Source organism: Megalobrama amblycephala, linkage group LG4 (assembly GCF_018812025.1).
Source record: "Megalobrama amblycephala isolate DHTTF-2021 linkage group LG4, ASM1881202v1, whole genome shotgun sequence".
In the NCBI taxonomy this organism is placed as follows: domain Eukaryota; kingdom Metazoa; phylum Chordata; class Actinopteri; order Cypriniformes; family Xenocyprididae; genus Megalobrama; species Megalobrama amblycephala.
Window position 1 is genome coordinate 53,648,326 of NC_063047.1, and position 16,886 is coordinate 53,665,211.

General features: G+C 37.9%; 2 protein-coding genes across 5 annotated transcripts in view; one reads left to right on the plus strand and one right to left on the minus strand.

Annotated features, from left to right (window-relative positions):
* The window catches only part of fer (fer (fps/fes related) tyrosine kinase), a 56,972-nt gene extending 56,167 nt beyond the window's left edge, over nucleotides 1–805 (minus strand). For 2 of the 4 annotated variants that reach the window (XM_048189995.1, XM_048189994.1), the window contains exons 1-2: nucleotides 475–805; nucleotides 273–354 (exon numbers count right to left, since the gene is read on the minus strand). The gene's annotated coding sequence lies outside the window, so the exon portion shown is untranslated. The remainder of the gene's footprint in view (nucleotides 1–272; nucleotides 355–474) is intronic. The other 2 variants (XM_048189993.1, XM_048189992.1) reach the window with 2 other exon arrangements.
* An 11,014-nt stretch (nucleotides 806–11,819) lies between these two features.
* atp6v1g1 (ATPase H+ transporting V1 subunit G1) lies at nucleotides 11,820–15,456 on the plus strand. The gene is made up of 3 exons (XM_048189999.1): nucleotides 11,820–12,020; nucleotides 12,774–12,874; nucleotides 14,653–15,456. Exons 1-3 carry the CDS (start codon nucleotides 11,939–11,941, stop codon nucleotides 14,824–14,826), a joined length of 357 nt encoding a protein of 118 aa, XP_048045956.1. The 5' UTR covers nucleotides 11,820–11,938; the 3' UTR covers nucleotides 14,827–15,456.
* Nucleotides 15,457–16,886: the final 1,430 nt, after the last annotated feature.

A 16,886-nucleotide genomic window follows, 5' to 3' on the forward strand; every position in this document is an offset into this window, starting at 1 on the left:
ATTCCTCCTCGGTGCACATTTGACACAATCTGACAGAATAACATTACATACTAATAATATGCGACTGGTTGAGCTGGCAAAGGTTAATAAACCGCAGTTTATCTGGTTAACAGCACAGACCCTGATCTTACCGCTGTTGTCAAAAGTTTAAAAAGAGTGACGGACGTCTCTTTCTTTGCTTTCAGATATAACACAAACTCACACATCCATAACCGCCACAAATAACATTTACTGACAGTTGACAAACTGCAGAACATATTTTATAGGCTTACTGAACATGTTCATTGGCTTTCCTGTGCTGGTGGGACGTTAGCCGCTGCTAGCGCTGCCCTGCTAATGCTGCCTGGCCTTTTCCTTTGGAAAAAACAGCAAAACAATTGAATACAAACGCGCGTAACCGAGACTCGCGGCACACCAAACACCATTTGCGTGCGAACAAAATTGCGTATGTGATAGAATAGTTCATTGGCTTACTGTAATGGTGTATTGTGGTATTTGTCCTTGTTTCCTGATTCCTCGGTATTCCTCTTTTCTTTGACTGGGGTTGGAGGAGTTGAGTTGGGATTCGGGAGGGGTTTCCGCTCACTCCAGTGCTGCCACAGGCTTATGACGTTTACCACACGACCCTCCGAGCCCTGCAACAATGTGTGTGTGCGCGTGTGTGTCTGTGCGTGTGCGTGTGCGTGTGTGGTCAAGAGTGAGTATTACTGCTGCATATACTGTATATATTTCAAAGTAGAAGACAGACAGGTGTTCATTTATGGTCATTGACACGAGGGGTGTGGGAGTAGGAGGCTGCAGAACGGCTCTTGTCGAGATACAGAACTGCTGAAGTGATTGAATGTCTTTCACGAATCACTTTACTTTAAGAGAGAACCAGTCACTCCCTCATACTCAGTGTGTTGAGATTAAATGGATGGTCAGCAGATGTCTGTCTGTCTGGGACACCAAATATCAGTAGGTTGTTTTCAGAGTAATTATAAAAAAAAAGTCCATTAGATGGTGCTATTTCCACACATTAAAGGATTAGTTCACTTTCAAATTAAAATTTCCTGATAATTTACTCACCCCCATGTCATCCAAGATGTTCATGTCTTTCTTTCTTCAGTCGAAAAGAAATTAAGGTTTTTGATGAAAACATTCCAGGATTTTTCTCCATATAGTGGACTTCAATGGAGCCCAAACGGTTGAAGGTCAAAATTACAGTTTACAGCGATCCCAGACGAGAAATAAGGGTCTTATCTAGAGAAACCATCGCTCATTTTCTAAAAATTTTTTAAAAATGTATACTTTTTAACCATAAATGCCCATCTTGATCTAGCTCTCTTCTTCTTCTCTATTTGAATTCCAGCAGTATAGACACTGCTAAGTGTATTACTGCCCTCCACAGGTCAAAGTTTGAACTAAATTGTCATATACAATATGCTAGTGCAAGTATATAACAATTAGTTCAAACTTTGACCTGTGGAGGGCAGTAATACACTTAGCAATGTCTACACTGCCGGAATTCTAATAGAGAAGAAGAAGAAGAGAGCTAGTTGAAGATGAGCATTTATTGTTAAAACATAAATTGTTAAAATCGCCATCACCTGCTTTCAAATGGAGCGGCATTTAATAGACAGAGCAGTAGTTCACTGACAAGCCACGCAATATCGCGTTCATTATCGAAGGCGATTCATCTGCGATATGAACGCGATATTGTGTGGCTTGTCAGTGATCTATGGTTCTGTCTATTAAATGTCGCTCCATTTGAAAGCAGGTGATGGCGATATATATAGAAAGAGAGAGAGAGCAGCATATAAAATACCAAAAATAAAAATCTTTAAAAAAAAATGAAAAAAAAACACGGAAAAGTTGCAGGTGACGACGAGGGAGCTTCACTTGAACAACAGTGAACTGCAGTCAGATGAGATGTTTTCAGGCTATGTTGGTAAAACTCAGAAAAATTAACATGACTCTCCAATCAGCCGTTATACTGTGCTCGTGGCGCGCACTCAAGAATTGCATGCGCAAATGTGCCGGCGTGCGCTGCATAATTAGGCTACTTTATTATAGCTTAAATAAAGCACAAAAGAAACTACGAGAAAACAAACCCTAATAAACATTTTCTGACCTCGGTAATAATGAAACCCTACGCACGGCCTGACTTATATTCTATCTAATTAAATATGAGGTAAATGTGTATTTCTACAAATGTGCGCACTTTTGGACTAAAAGTTTGTACGTGTATGCACTGTGATCAAAAATTAATGGGACCAAATGCGATTGAATGTAAAGGTTTGTGTCTCATTATTCTATTCTAATTATTATTATTTATTTTTTTTAGAAAATGAGCGATGGTTTCTCTAGATAAGACCCTTATTCCTCGTCTGGGATCGTGTAGAACGTTTTGAAGCTGCAATGAATCTTTGTAATTGAGTCATTTTGACCTTCAACCATTTGGGCTCAATTGAAGTCCACTATATGGAGAAAAATTCTGCTGGAATGTTTTCATCAAAAACCTTCATTTCTTTTCGACTGAAAAAAGAAAGACATAGGGGTGAGTAAATTATCAGGAAATTTTCATTTGAAAGTGAACTAATCCTTTAACACATTCGTATACTCATACATACATACTGTTCCAGTGGAAATGTTATTTTGTTGTCTTCTTCTTCATATTGATTTTCAGTACTTTAAATGAATTTTATATCTATTTTATTTATTTAGAAACAACGTTTCTAAAAACAAAGTTTCTGGAAGACTCCTCTATTATAAGCAGGACTGTTGCTAGTGGAGTGAAAGGTGGTGAATATTCACCACGATTTTGTAAATTTTCTACCCATTCTACCGATTTTCTACCAATTAATTACTACCCCAACCCATAACAGTCCCAAATGTAAAGAAACACACACACACACACACACACAAAGTCACATGCAAAAGAAAGGACACCCTTTAGAATTTTATGGTTTTACATATCAGAACATAATAAAAAATCATCTGGTCATGACATTAGCAGGTCTTAAAATTAGGTATACAGCCTCAGATGAACAACAACAAATGACATATTACACCATCATTATTTATTTAACAAAAAATAAAGTCAAAATGGAAAAGCCATGGGTGACAGACTAAGCATTTCAATTGGGTTGAGGTCTAGAATTTGACTGGGCCATTGAAACACCTTGATTCTTTTCTTTTTCAGCCATTCTGTGGTAGATTTGCTGGTGTTCTTGGGATCGTTATCCTGTTGCATGACCCAATATAAGCCAAGCTTTAGCTGTCGGACAGATGGCCTCACATTTGACTCTAGAATGCTTTGGTATACAGAGGAGTTCATGGTCAACTCAATGACTGCAAGGTGGCCAGGTCCTGTGGCTGTACAACAGGCCAAAAATCATCAACCCTCCTCCAGCATAATGAACAGATAGTATGAGGTGTTTGTGCTGATATGCTGTGTTTGGTTTTCACCTAACTTGGCACTGTGCATTATGGCTAAACATCTCCACTCTTGTCTTGTCTGTCCAAAGGCCATTGTTCCAGAAGTCTTGTGGTCTGTCATGAACTTTAACATTTGACATGTTAACTGAGGCCTGTAGAGTCTGAGGTGTAGTTCTTGGGCGTTTTGCATTTTGTGTTGAAAATGTGCACATTTTGTGTTGAATTATATTGACGTGATAGCATCACACAGTTGCTGCAGATTTGTCAGCTGCACATCCGTGATGCAAATCTCCTGTTCAACCACATCCCAAAGGTGCTCTATTGGACTGAGATCTGGTGACTGTGGAGGACATTTGAGTATTGTGAACTCATTGTCATGTTCAAGAAACCAGTTTGAGATGATTTTAGCTTTCTGACATGGCGCGTTATCCTGCTGGAAGTAGCCATCAGAATTTGGTCATAAAGGGATGGACATGGTCAGCAACAATACTCGGGAAGGCTGTGACTTTTAAACAATGCTCAGTTGGTGCTAACGGGACCAAAGTGAGCCAAGAAAATATCCTCCACACCATTATACCACCAGCAGCAGCCTGAAGCATTGATACAAGGCACGATGGATCCATGCTTTCATGTTGTTTATGCAAAATTCTGAATGTTGCAGCAGAAATCGAAACTCATCAGACTAGGTTTTTTCCAATCTTCTATATTCCAATTTTGGTGAGCCTGAGTGAATTGTAGCCTCACACAGTTTCCTGTTCTTAGCTGACAGGAGTGGTACCAGTGTGGCTTCTGCTGCTGTAGGTTCAACGTGTTCGAGGTTCGACGTAGGTTCGCTTCAAGGTTCGATGTGTTGTGCTTTTAGAGATTCTCTTCTGCAGACCTCAGTTGTAACTAATCATTATTTGAGTTACTGTTGCCTTTCTATCAGCTCAAACCAGTCTGGTCATTCTGCTCTGACCTCTGGCATCAACAAGGCATTTTCAAACACTGCTGCTCACAGGATATTTGATCTTTTTCGGGACATTCTCTGTAAACCCTACAGATGGTTATCCATGAAAATCCCAGCAGATCAGCAGTTTCTGAAATACTCAGACCAGCCCGTCTGGCAGCAACACCCAGTTACTTAAATTACCTTTCATCCCCATTCTGATGCTCAGTTTGAACTTCAGCAGATCATCTTGACCATGTCTAAATGCATTGAGTTGCTGCCATGATATTTGTCCAAGCAGTTAAACCGGTGTAAAGTGGCCGTTTTTTTTTTTTTTTTTTTTTTTCAGTAATGAAGCTGGTGACTAATGTTCAAATAACTATAGATAGAGAACAAGCTGTATAATATTATTGCTGTTCTTATATAGAAATTATTGGGTTAGGTTGAATTCTTATATTACAAGCTATATAAATATCAATAACTGAAAACCAAAACCTTTTCAGTTTGGAACATGACCAAAATATTATTTGCCTCAGTAGCGTTGCAGTGATTGCATGTTTTATCCATACTTGGGTACAGTATAGCCAACTTAGTCCTGTAATAAATAATGAACTGAGTCATGAACAAGATGGAGTTCCATTCACTCTGTCAGTAGATTTCTCCAAGGTGTCATTCAGCTCCTAGCTCTTCAGACCATTCTGCTTTTATTTTATTGATTTATTTTGAAATGACATAACCGTGTTGCAAATGTTTAAAATAAAGCCCACAATGTGTAGAGGAGCACAGTGTTATTTTAGTATCATTGATGATATTGTAGTTTTTGTTAATATTTTGAGTTAGATTTTATTTTTATATTTTCTGTTTTGGTAACACAAGGAACAAGGAAGACAGACAAGGAACTAAGCAAAAGAAATTTAATTACAAAACAAAACAGGAAACCAGGGGCCAATACCAAAAAGCCGGTTTAGTGACTAGCAAGGTACAGTGGGTACGGAAAGTATTCAGACCCCCTTAAATTTTTCACTCTTTGTTATATTGCAGCCATTTGCTAAAATCATTTAAGTTCATTTTTTTCCTCATTAATGTACACACAGCACCCCATATTGACAGAAAAACACAGAATTGTTGACATTTTTGCAGATTTATTAAAAAAGAAAAACTGAAATATCATAACATGGTCCTAAGTATTCAGACCCTTTGCTCAGTATTTAGTAGAAGCACCCTTTTGATCTAATACAGCCATGAGTCTTTTTGGGAAAGATGCAACAAGTTTTTCACACCTGGATTTGGGGATCCTCTGCCATTCCTCCTTGCAGATCCTCTCCAGTTCTGTCAGGTTGGATGGTAAACGTTGGTGGACAGCCATTTTTAGGTCTCTCCAGAGATGCTCAATTGGGTTTAAGTCAGGGCTCTGGCTGGGCCATTCAAGAACAGTCACGGAGTTGTTGTGAAGCCACTCCTTCGTTATTTTAGCTGTGTGCTTAGGGTCATTGTCTTGTTGGAAGGTAAACCTTCGGCCCAGTCTGAGGTCCTGAGCACTCTGGAGAAGGTTTTCGTCCAGGATATCCCTGTACTTGGCCGCATTCATCTTTCCCTCGATTGCAACCAGTCGTCCTGTCCCTGCAGCTGAAAAACACCCCCACAGCATGATGCTGCCACCACCATGCTTCACTTTTGGGACTGTATTGGACAGGTGATGAGCAGTGCCTGGTTTTCTCCACACATACCGCTTAGAATTAAGGCCAAAAAGTTCTATCTTGGTCTCATCAGACCAGAGAATCTTATTTCTCACCATCTTGGAGTCCTTCAGGTGTTTTTTTAGCAAACTACATGCGGGCTTTCGTGTGTCTTGCACTGAGGAGAGGCTTCCATCGGGCCACTCTGCCATAAAGCCCCGACTGGTGGAGGGCTGCAGTGATGGTTGACTTTCTACAACTTTCTCCCATCTTCCGATTGCATCTCTGGAGCTCAGCCACAGTGATCTTTGGGTTCTTCTTTACCTCTCTCACCAAGGCTCTTCTCCCCCGATAGCTCAGTTTGGCCGGACGGCCAGCTCTAGGAAGGGTTCTGGTCGTCCCAAACGTCTTCCATTTAAGGATTATGGAGGCCACTGTGCTCTTAGGAACCTTAAGTGCAGCAGAATTTTTTTTGTAACCTTGGCCAGATCTGTGCCTTGCCACAATTCTGTCTCTGAGCTCTTCAGGCAGTTCCTTTGACCTCATGATTCTCATTTGCTCTGACATGCACTGTGAGCTGTAAGGTCTCATATAGACAGGTGTGTGGCTTTCCTAATCAAGTCCAATCAGTATAATCAAACACAGCTGGACACAAATGAAGGTGTAGAACCATCTCAAGGATGATCAGAAGAAATGGACAGCACCTGAGTTAAATATATGAGTGTCACAGCAAAGGGTCTGAATACTTAGGACCATGTGATATTTCAGTTTTTCTTTTTTAATAAATCTTTTTTAAAAATTTTAATAAATGTTTTTCTGTCAATATGGGGTGCTGTGTGTACATTAATGAGGAAAAAAAAAAAAAAAAAAACTTAAATGATTTTAGCAAATGGCTGCAATATAACAAAGAGTGAAAAATTTAAGTAGGTCTGAATACTTTCCGTACCCACTGTATGTATCAGTTTACTTTGCACCAAACGGGTTTTAGGCACCATGAAAGTGGTGTTCATTGCCGTAGCTTATGCTCCACAGCTAACCTGCTCCGGAGCAGGTTATGCACTAGGTAAGAGATTTCAAACCGAAACTGGATCAGCTGTGAACAAAGGTACACGTCTAATGCAATAAACACTCTGACTCTCTCGCGAGACATGAATCAGTTTCGCTTGTTTCAAGACACGTGATTGGCTATTCGGTACTGATGTCACACGTTCACACACTTCATGAACTCAGGATCACAGTGCACACACACACACACAGACACATATATATACACCAATCAGGTATAACATTATGACCACCTTCATAATATTGTGTTTGTCCCCATTTAACTGCCAAAACAGCCCTGACCCGTAGAGGCATGGACTCCACTAGACCCCTGAAGGGTATCTCAGGTAGCCAAACTCAGGATGGACGCAGGATGAATGACGCCCCAGAATCGGCCCAAAAATGTCCGTCTGCCAAAAATGCTGGCATTGGGCCACAATCACTCCGACAAGAATTGAACACTTAGCTGGTACTGGGCCGAGTCTGGGTACGGAAACTGAGCTGAAACTGCCGGCATTGGGCCATAATCATGGCAGCAAAAATACGACACTTAGCTGGTACTGGGTCGAATCTGGGTACAGAAACTGAGTCGACACTGCCGGCAATGGGCCACAATCATGCCAGCAAAAATATTACACTTAGCCGGTACTGGTCTGAGTCTTGTTTACTAAATCACATGCATCAATGAGCCTTGGCCGCCCATGACCCTGTCATCGGTCTGTTGTCAACCAAGACTGACGGCTCACTATTAGAATGATTCCAGAGCAAACGAGAATTACCAAGTCAGTTGTTCATGTAATCATGATTTGAACATGAGATGTATACAAAACTTGTTCCAAGAACTTGTCACTTGATCAGAAGGAACACCATCAACTCATGTGCCAAGACCTGTTGGCCCGTTTGGAAAGAGAGCCACAAAAGTAATCACAGGAGTACGATCCTAAGACAAAGAAACAAATTCAGAATGGCACACACCCACATCACCTCGCCCCCTTGTCTGGCTATCACTAGATCAAGCACAATTTAAAATTGAACATTGGTCTGGGGAGTTTGCTATGTATTTTCTACTGCACAAGAGGAGTGATCAACGAGCATTATTCACGCAACTGGATTGTCCTTCAACCAATCAGATCAACGATCCGGGTGACGTACTTTGCAGAGCGACGCGAAAACTCCAGACAGGTTTAGTTTGTAGCATTGATCAGCGGTTTGCAGAAGCAGCAATGGCATTGAGTGATTTTTGCAGGTTGTGCAAAAAAAAACCATGAAAGTGAGTGGTATTTACACCCACTCGAGCGATTTGTTTGCTAAACTAAAGAAGTCATTCAGCATCGTCGAGAGGTTAAAAGGAATTGGATTGACGGTCGTGCTTGCCGTCGCTTCTCTATTGTCATCGTGTTATACCCGCCAATAGCAAGCAAGGTGGATAAAGCCAGTCTGTGATTGGTTCCCACAAAAGTGTAACAGAAGCAGTAGAAATGAATGTACGGGTTTCCAGACTGAGTTGCCGGGCGATATCAAATCGCCGGCAGATCAGGCTGGGTTTACCCAGTCTACTCGCCCCCCAATAAACTTGTATAAGCAAATCAAAAGTCAAATCAATGGTCATTGTTTTTTTTGATTTACGTGGAATGGTCACTACACAGGCTCTGAACGCCATCCCACCTGAAGACTTCCAGGGATGCTATGAAGAATAGAAAAATCACTGGGAGCGTTGTGTACACTCACAATGTGCATACTTTGAAGGAGACAATGTTCAATTATAACATTTTTCAATAAAATATTTTTTTAAGGTGAGACACCCCAGGTGAATAGGGTAAAAAAAAAAAACTAATAGATATCACCATACTTCCCCAGCTGATTGATTACATTAAAAATTACAAACATTTTTACAGAGGGAATTGTGGATATCTCTTTTTATCACTCCATAAATCAGAAAATACTATCAATGGCCAGAAAAAAATTATTTTCACCATTTTTTTAGGTATAAAATGTTGTATAAAATCAGGCAAATTACATATCAACAAATTCCTTTGTAAAAACCTTCAGAAAATTGACAGAAATAAAACAGTAAAGTGGGTGTATGTAAGTTCTGCTGAAGTGGAGATTTCTGACTCAGAGCAGGAGAAAAAACTCATTTTGAGAAAACGGCCTTTAATGATATTTATTGTAATTGAAATCTATAGATGCAAAAAGATAAAGTGCTATAAAATATACACTTAAAAGTGTATTTAGGATGTTTTTTTTCCACCAGTCTGAAAAAAAAAACACTTGTGTTTTTGCCTGGACACTTGTGTTTTTGCCATTTTGCCATCATTCTCATTACTTTCTGGAAATACCGATTACATGTTTTTCAACCATCAACTATAAAGCCATTTTCACACGGCAAAGGTGGAACAGAAGCTGCATCTGCTATGGCATTTATGTACACATTTATGTAAATACATGTAGGCTACATAAGCAGCATTAAACAGTACTGTTTAATGCCCCTTTTGTACATGTATTTACATTGCATACAGTCAGGCCCGGATTAAGAACACATTGGGCCCTGGGGCTATAGCAACACCAAGGGCCCCCTTTCATCTGATTGCCATGTCACAGTGTCTTGTACAACAATAATTTTTTTTTTATTATTGTTATTATTTTTATATTTTTACAAATCTCATTTTATCAAATCATTTTATATAAGCACAAGCACACTAAATATTCCTTGCTATTTAACACATTACAAACAAATGCATTAACTCCAGATATGAACTCCAAACAAACAGGTTGCCAAAAGCAGCAAAAACATTTGTCATACTTCAGTCATAGCCTACTTCCTCAATGATTACTTTACCATGAATATTTTAAAGAGATAGTTCACGCAAAAATGAAAATTGTCATTACTTACATGTTACATGTTGGTAACCAGACAGTTGACGGCACCCATTGACTTCCATAGTAGGAAAAAAATCAGTGGGTGCCATCAACTGTCTGGTTACGAACCTTCTCTAAAATATTTTCTTTTGTGTTCAACAGAAAAAAGAAACAGCTTGAAAGTGAGTATGTGATGACAGGATTTCAATTTTTGGGTGAACTATCCCTTTAAGGACAAGGGTCCGCATGCTAACTATTAGGATGCTGTCACTTTAAGACCTGCACGCGCCCGATTTTCTCAACTCCCTTCGGACATAACCAACTGTGTTTATGTAAACCTTTTGTGTATTTGACAGTATTATAGCGCAATCAGACGCGAAAGATGAAGTCCAGTAGTCAGGTGCTGTTTGACAGGCTTAAGTGTGTGTGTGCACGCTTCAGAAAAAGCGCATCTCAGAACAGCACACGAATGACATGTTTAACTGGCAGGGCTTTAAAGCACAAGCAAATAAAGAACTTTTGTCATTGCGAATAAGTGCAGTGTCCCGTGAGTAACTACCGCTGACATGTGATGTGAATGTGTCGAGGTCGAGTTGTACGGATGGAGGCACCAGAACTGCAACTGAAAGGATGTGCTTCAAAGGCAGATAGTGGAGACAAGTCACACGACATTGGTGTTCGTCAAAAAACAGTAGGAAAGTTAATTCGGGATTTTTACGCGGGTGATGATGATGAGAGAAAAAACATTGACATTCTGAATTCAAACGGCAATAAAATCAATCGACTCGTCCCTGTAAATGTTGAAAACACCTTAGGTTTTCATGAGAAACAATTACCATCCGAATAGGGCTTAACTCGTTATAAGAATAATAACTTGCTGCAGCTGCTATCTCACCTTCTTCAGCGTGTAAAGCACGCAGATCGGCGACGGTGTCGGTGGGTGAAGATAATTGTGAGCTGCCACTGCACGCGGGGTCTGGCTCGGATGTTTTATGTGAACTGAAATAGTTAGTTTTGGAATTTTTGCTGTAAGATTAGCATCCCTTTTCTCTCTTTCAAGCTTATTTTTCCTTTTTTTGCGCACCACTATCACTTTTGTTTATCATTTTGAACACCAGCGAGGCCAATTTCCCATTTTCTAGTCTACCTGCGATAGCATAACGCAAAGAGGCGTTTCCCGATGTCATGGCGCGAATTGTAAAGTGATTTTGATTGGACGGTGATTTATCAGTCAGGCATATTTTCCAATCATTTTTTCTTGTTATTTTATTAGACAAAAATCAACCACCTATGACTTGTCAATCTCATTTCCTCCAGCCAATCACGGGCCCCCCTCTACCCGCGGGCCCTGGGGCTTCAGCCCCACCTAGCCCTTATGTTAATCCGGCCCTGCATACAGTAAATAGACTATAATCGAGTCATTATAGAGGTGAAGCTGCAATATCATGACAAAATAATACGCTTGATTGGAATAAAATTAATTTTGAAGAATAATTTTTAACAGGATGTAGCTGAAGCTACTAACTAAACACATTATCAATAAAAAATTCACTACATTTAACCAAGCACAGGTCAGGCCATTGCTTAAAAGTAAGGTCTAGTTTGGTGGCGAGAAAGGTGTGGCATTCAGTGTTTAAAATAATGACTAATACACGATTCAGCTTCTGATGTATCTGGAGATTAAAACTTTAAGTTAATAAATTACTATACTAACTCCTTGTAGCGAAAATAAAAAAAATAAAATTTCAATATTTAAAAACAGTGAGTTTAATGTTTTATCAAATAAATTAAAACCATAGACTGTCGGATTAAAAAATATACTGCATCACTCGCGCCCCCTAATGGTAGCGTGAAATTATGACGCGCTACTAGTCTCGTGCAGTCACGTGATTGTCATCAGCGGTCCAGTGTGACGCTTGTCAGCTGACGTTCAGTCGACCTTCCACTGCAGGAGATACGGACATCCAAACATCTCCATCCGCTGTGTCTTAAATATACCTCTTACTGAAGAATGGCGAGCCAGTCTCAGGGCATCCAGCAGCTGCTGCAGGCCGAGAAAAGAGCCGCAGAAAAGGTCGCTGAAGCCCGTAAAAGTAAGTTGTCGTTTTGCTTGTCATCGCTACAGACTGGCGCTTAGCTAAACATGCTAACTGCCCACCAAGCCATTAGTCTGTCATCTATGTATACAAATATCAACGTGTAAATGAATGAATTAGCTTGATTTTTAAAAAGGACATTTCTCTTATTATTACATCCTATTATTTCCATTGTCGATCAAGTGGAAATATTTACCGTTTTTTCAACTGCTCATTCTCTTCGGGTGACAGACTTGCTAACTGCTCGGTAGAAAAGCCTGTATGATTGATTATATTTACACCAATTGTTTACATTTAATGTAATTATTCCTTATGGCTCATTTCATTTACAGTGATGATGTTTGTAAAGGTTTAAAACACAAAGTAAGTACGGACATCTCTGCATCACCACATTTTAATCTTTGAAATCAGATTTGAACTCATCACTCTGTTGAGGAATTTTGCACATTTTTGTTGATATTTCTGTGGGAGATATTCAGGTTTCAAATTTGTTCTTTATAGTGAAGGAAATAATGACTGTAAGCGTACTAAATATCTCCTTTACTGGCGGAGAGTGACATTGACTCACTGGACATTCACTCAGTTCCTGTTTTTAAATGGATTTTCTGTTGGTGGCTCTCATTTCCCATATACAAGAGAGGAATTTCCCTGTTAGGGCAATATTTTACTGCATTATCTTTTTTAATTTTTCTATACAGTTGGCACTGATATTAATGTACTATTATGAGCATTGTGTGTGTGTTTTAATAGGGAAGAATCGGCGTCTGAAACAGGCCAAAGAGGAGGCGCAGGCCGAGATTGAGCAGTACCGTCTGCAAAGGGAGAAAGAATTTAAGACAAAGGAGGCAGCGGTGAGAATTCCCATTCATTATATTTAAGGGAATTTATTTTTTTAATGTTAACTTACAAACTTTTAAAACAGACCTACTATGAGGTATGAGGTTGTTAAAGGGTTAGTTCACCCAAAAATGAAAATTCTGTAATTTATTACTCACCTTCATGTCGTTCCACACCCGTAAGAACTTCGTTCATCTTCAGAACACAATTGAAGATATTTTTGTTGAAATCCGATGGCTCAGTGAGGCCTACATAGCCAACAATGACATTTCCTCTCTCAAGATCCATTTATGTACTAAAAACATATTTAAATTCAGTTCTTGTGAGTTCAGTGTTAATATTAATATTAATATTATAAAGCGACGAGAATATTTTTGGTGCGCCAAAAAAACTAAATAACGACTTATATAATGATGGCCGATTTCAAAACACTGCTTCAGGAAGCTTCGGAGCATAATGAATCAGCATGTCGAATCATGATTCGGATTGCGTGTCAAACCTCCAAACTGCTGAAATCACGTGACTTTGGCGCTCCGAACCACTGATTCGACACGCTGATTCGTAACGCTCCGAAGCTTCAAGAAGCAGTGTTTTGAAATCGGCCATCACTAAATAAGTCGTTATTTTGTTTTTTTTTGGTGCACAAAAAAATATTCTCGTCGCTTTATAATACTAATATTGAACCACTGTACTCACATGAACTGATTTAAATATGTTTTTAGTACCTTTATGGATCTTGAGAGAGGAAATGTCATTGCTCCCTATCCAGGCCTCACAGAGCCATCAGATTTCAACAAAAATATCTTAATTTGTGTTCTGAAGACTTACGGGTGTGGAACGACATGAGGGTGAGTAATAAATGACATTATTTTTGGGTGAACTAACCCTTTAATAGTTGGTATATGCTTCTTTTAAATTATTTCAAAAATATTTTAACAGTGGATTTCCTGGTGAAAAACTACATTACCCTTGATTCTGCAAAAAACTCTACCAACAAGCACTTTGGCATCTGCCCTCTCCCATAAAGCACTGTGAATGACATATATATAAAATATAATATAATTATTAATAGCATATTTTTGCTATAACCATAAAATATGTTGTTTCTATATACACACAACATAAAATTAATGATCATTTATATCATTTGCAATGCTTCATGGGATTGTAGTTCTTTTCCTTACTAAAGCCGTTAACTACAGACAGACCTACCTTTGACTTTTTGTCAGATTTTGACATATATATATATATATATATATATATATATATATATATATATATATATATATATTTTTTTTATTTTATTTTTTTTATTTTTTAATCCAATTTCGTAATGTGATTCACCTCGAAGCTTGTTGGTTTGTTTCAGTTCATGGTTTATAACTCATTAACTCTCACAAATTTAAAAAAAAAATCCCCTATGGGAATAAATTAATAGGAAAAAAATTCTGGAAAAAAAGTGGGCAGTCACTGTTATATATAAGATCAGAGTAAAATAAAACAGTGAGCTACTCTGTGCTTTACTTGGCCACCTTACAAAATCATTGTGATGCACACCTTCAAGTTATTGCTTTTACAACATGGTAAACATTGTTCAATAAATAGTTACATTTAACAGTTATGAAAATCTCACAAATCCTCTGCAGTTCCATCTCGGACCCCTAGGAGTCACACATTCCTAACAAATCCAAATAACGCCGTACTGTAATCAGAAGAAACATGCTTGTGCATTAGTATTAGTTCTGAATACAACTATTACATAAAGTAAATGTCTCATTGCATGGTCCTGCAGGCACTAGGGTCCCATGGAAACTCTGCTGTAGAGGTGGATAAGGAGACCATTGATAAGATGAGATGCATCCAGAGCAGTTTTCAACAGAACAAGGAGGCTGTGCTTGGAAACCTGCTGAAGATGGTGTGCGACATTAAGCCAGAGATCCACGCCAATTACCGCGTCTCTGGATAAACAGCTCTGTCCAACCACCACATCCGTTACAATCTCTAAAGGCCCACAAAGCACTGAGACAAAGACTGCTACTGGACATATCACGTTACAATCATAATATTAAAAATCACAGCTTAATAAAAACACTTCTTATCTGTTTTGCAACAACACATTTCCCGCAGTTTAAACAGATATTCGTTGATGCATAAACCAATCAACGGTCTTGTACTTTACATACACATTTCTGCAGTATTTTTCATTTGTTCGCATACATCTTTGATATGAACCAATGCAAGTCTTTGTCTCTGCTCTCTTGGTTAACTGTAGTATTGTCTGGTTTATCAGAGTGAGCTTCTTTCTTTGTGAATGATACCTTTAAATGTTTGTATTTTGATGCTATGTTCTTAATTTATAAGTAATCAGATGTTATTGTTTTATCTAATTGATGTATACACAGTTTAATTTTTTTCAACGTCTCTTTTGTGACAAAGCTCATTGTCTCGTACAATTATCTTAATGTAGTAATAGTAATTAAATTAGCTCCACAATTCCTCTCTGCGCTCTTGTTCTGTATATGTCGGTGGCATTCCTCTATCTGAACCTGCTGTGAAAATGTAATAAATGTCTCTGTGTACAAATGGATCCACACTATATTATCTCTGTGAATTTGTTGACTTATTTCTCCTGAACAATGCAGATGGATCACAGTTAGTGAATATTATTTAACTATGATCTACTCTTTATATCCATTTGAATGTTACGAAACTTGGTAAAAGTTTTGGCACTTGCTATGTGGAAAAAAAAAAAATCATGGACATAATTCTAAAAGGTAATTGGTCCTGTAAGAAATAGTAACAATTGTACTGTTCATGGTTGAAAATGACAGCATTGTAAATGAATGGGAGATGAATTTCATCTAGTAGAAACTTTTGGTACTGCGCCCCAAAAAAATCTTACTAAAAGCTAATTGTTTTGAGTTATAAACCTCAAATTTGGAGCAAAACTTGTTTAGATTTGTGGCTCTGATTTTCTTAGTTTTAGAGCAAAACATGTTTTGGAAAATATACATTTCATATAAAATTTAAAAATAGTTTTTTTATGCACTTTTCATAATAATAAACTTTTTTTAGTTTTCAACTTAAGTCTTTGCTCCAAAACATTCAAGATTTACGAAATTTCATTTTCAGCTTTATGCTCAAAAAGTGGTTAACAGGTAATAAATAGATCATAACTATTCCATAAATATAATTTAGTATAAAAAAACTAAAAAAAAACAGAGAACTAAAATAGAGAGCATCCATTTTACTGAACGTTCATTTTAATTTTTATTCCAGGGGGGACTCGATTTCGAAAAAACCTATTCACTATTTATAAAATATGTGTTAATAAACTTTATAGTTTAGATGTGTTCACGACACGTTATATTAATTCCATACGAGAAAGATCATCCACACTTTTTCTGAACAGCTTTAATAAAAAGCTAAATTCTGTTTTCAAGTATATATTTTATAATCTACACAAATGAATAAATCGCTACATTTCTTCTTTTCTTTTCTTTTTTTTTATGTTAAAAAGCTAATTTTCCATTGGTGTTAAATCATTTGGACTCCATGCCACATTTAACTCGTGAAATGTCTTATTAATTAAAATAAAATATATGTACATAATTACCCGAACAAAGCAAAAACATTAAACACTGCAAAACGTAAATAAAGACCCTCATAAATACATTTTGGCCAACATTATGCATAAACTTGCCATGTGGCAACGGAAGTACTGAAAGTTTCTATTGCATCACATCACTTGAAACGTCACACGTAGTGAACGTGCCACAAAACGAGCTTTTCAAAATACTTGTTTTTAAATTTTCCATTATTAAACAGAATGGTCAATCCATGACTACTTGAGAATCAGACGTGGAAAAAAACGGATGAAAAAGTTTTGTTTATTATTCTTTTCATTTTATTGTATTATTAAGTTTCTTTACCCGGAAGCAACTGAGAACAAGTTTATAATGTGATTTTTTTTGTGCTAAAACAATACTAATAAAATTAATTGTTTAAAACTTATTAAAACACTAA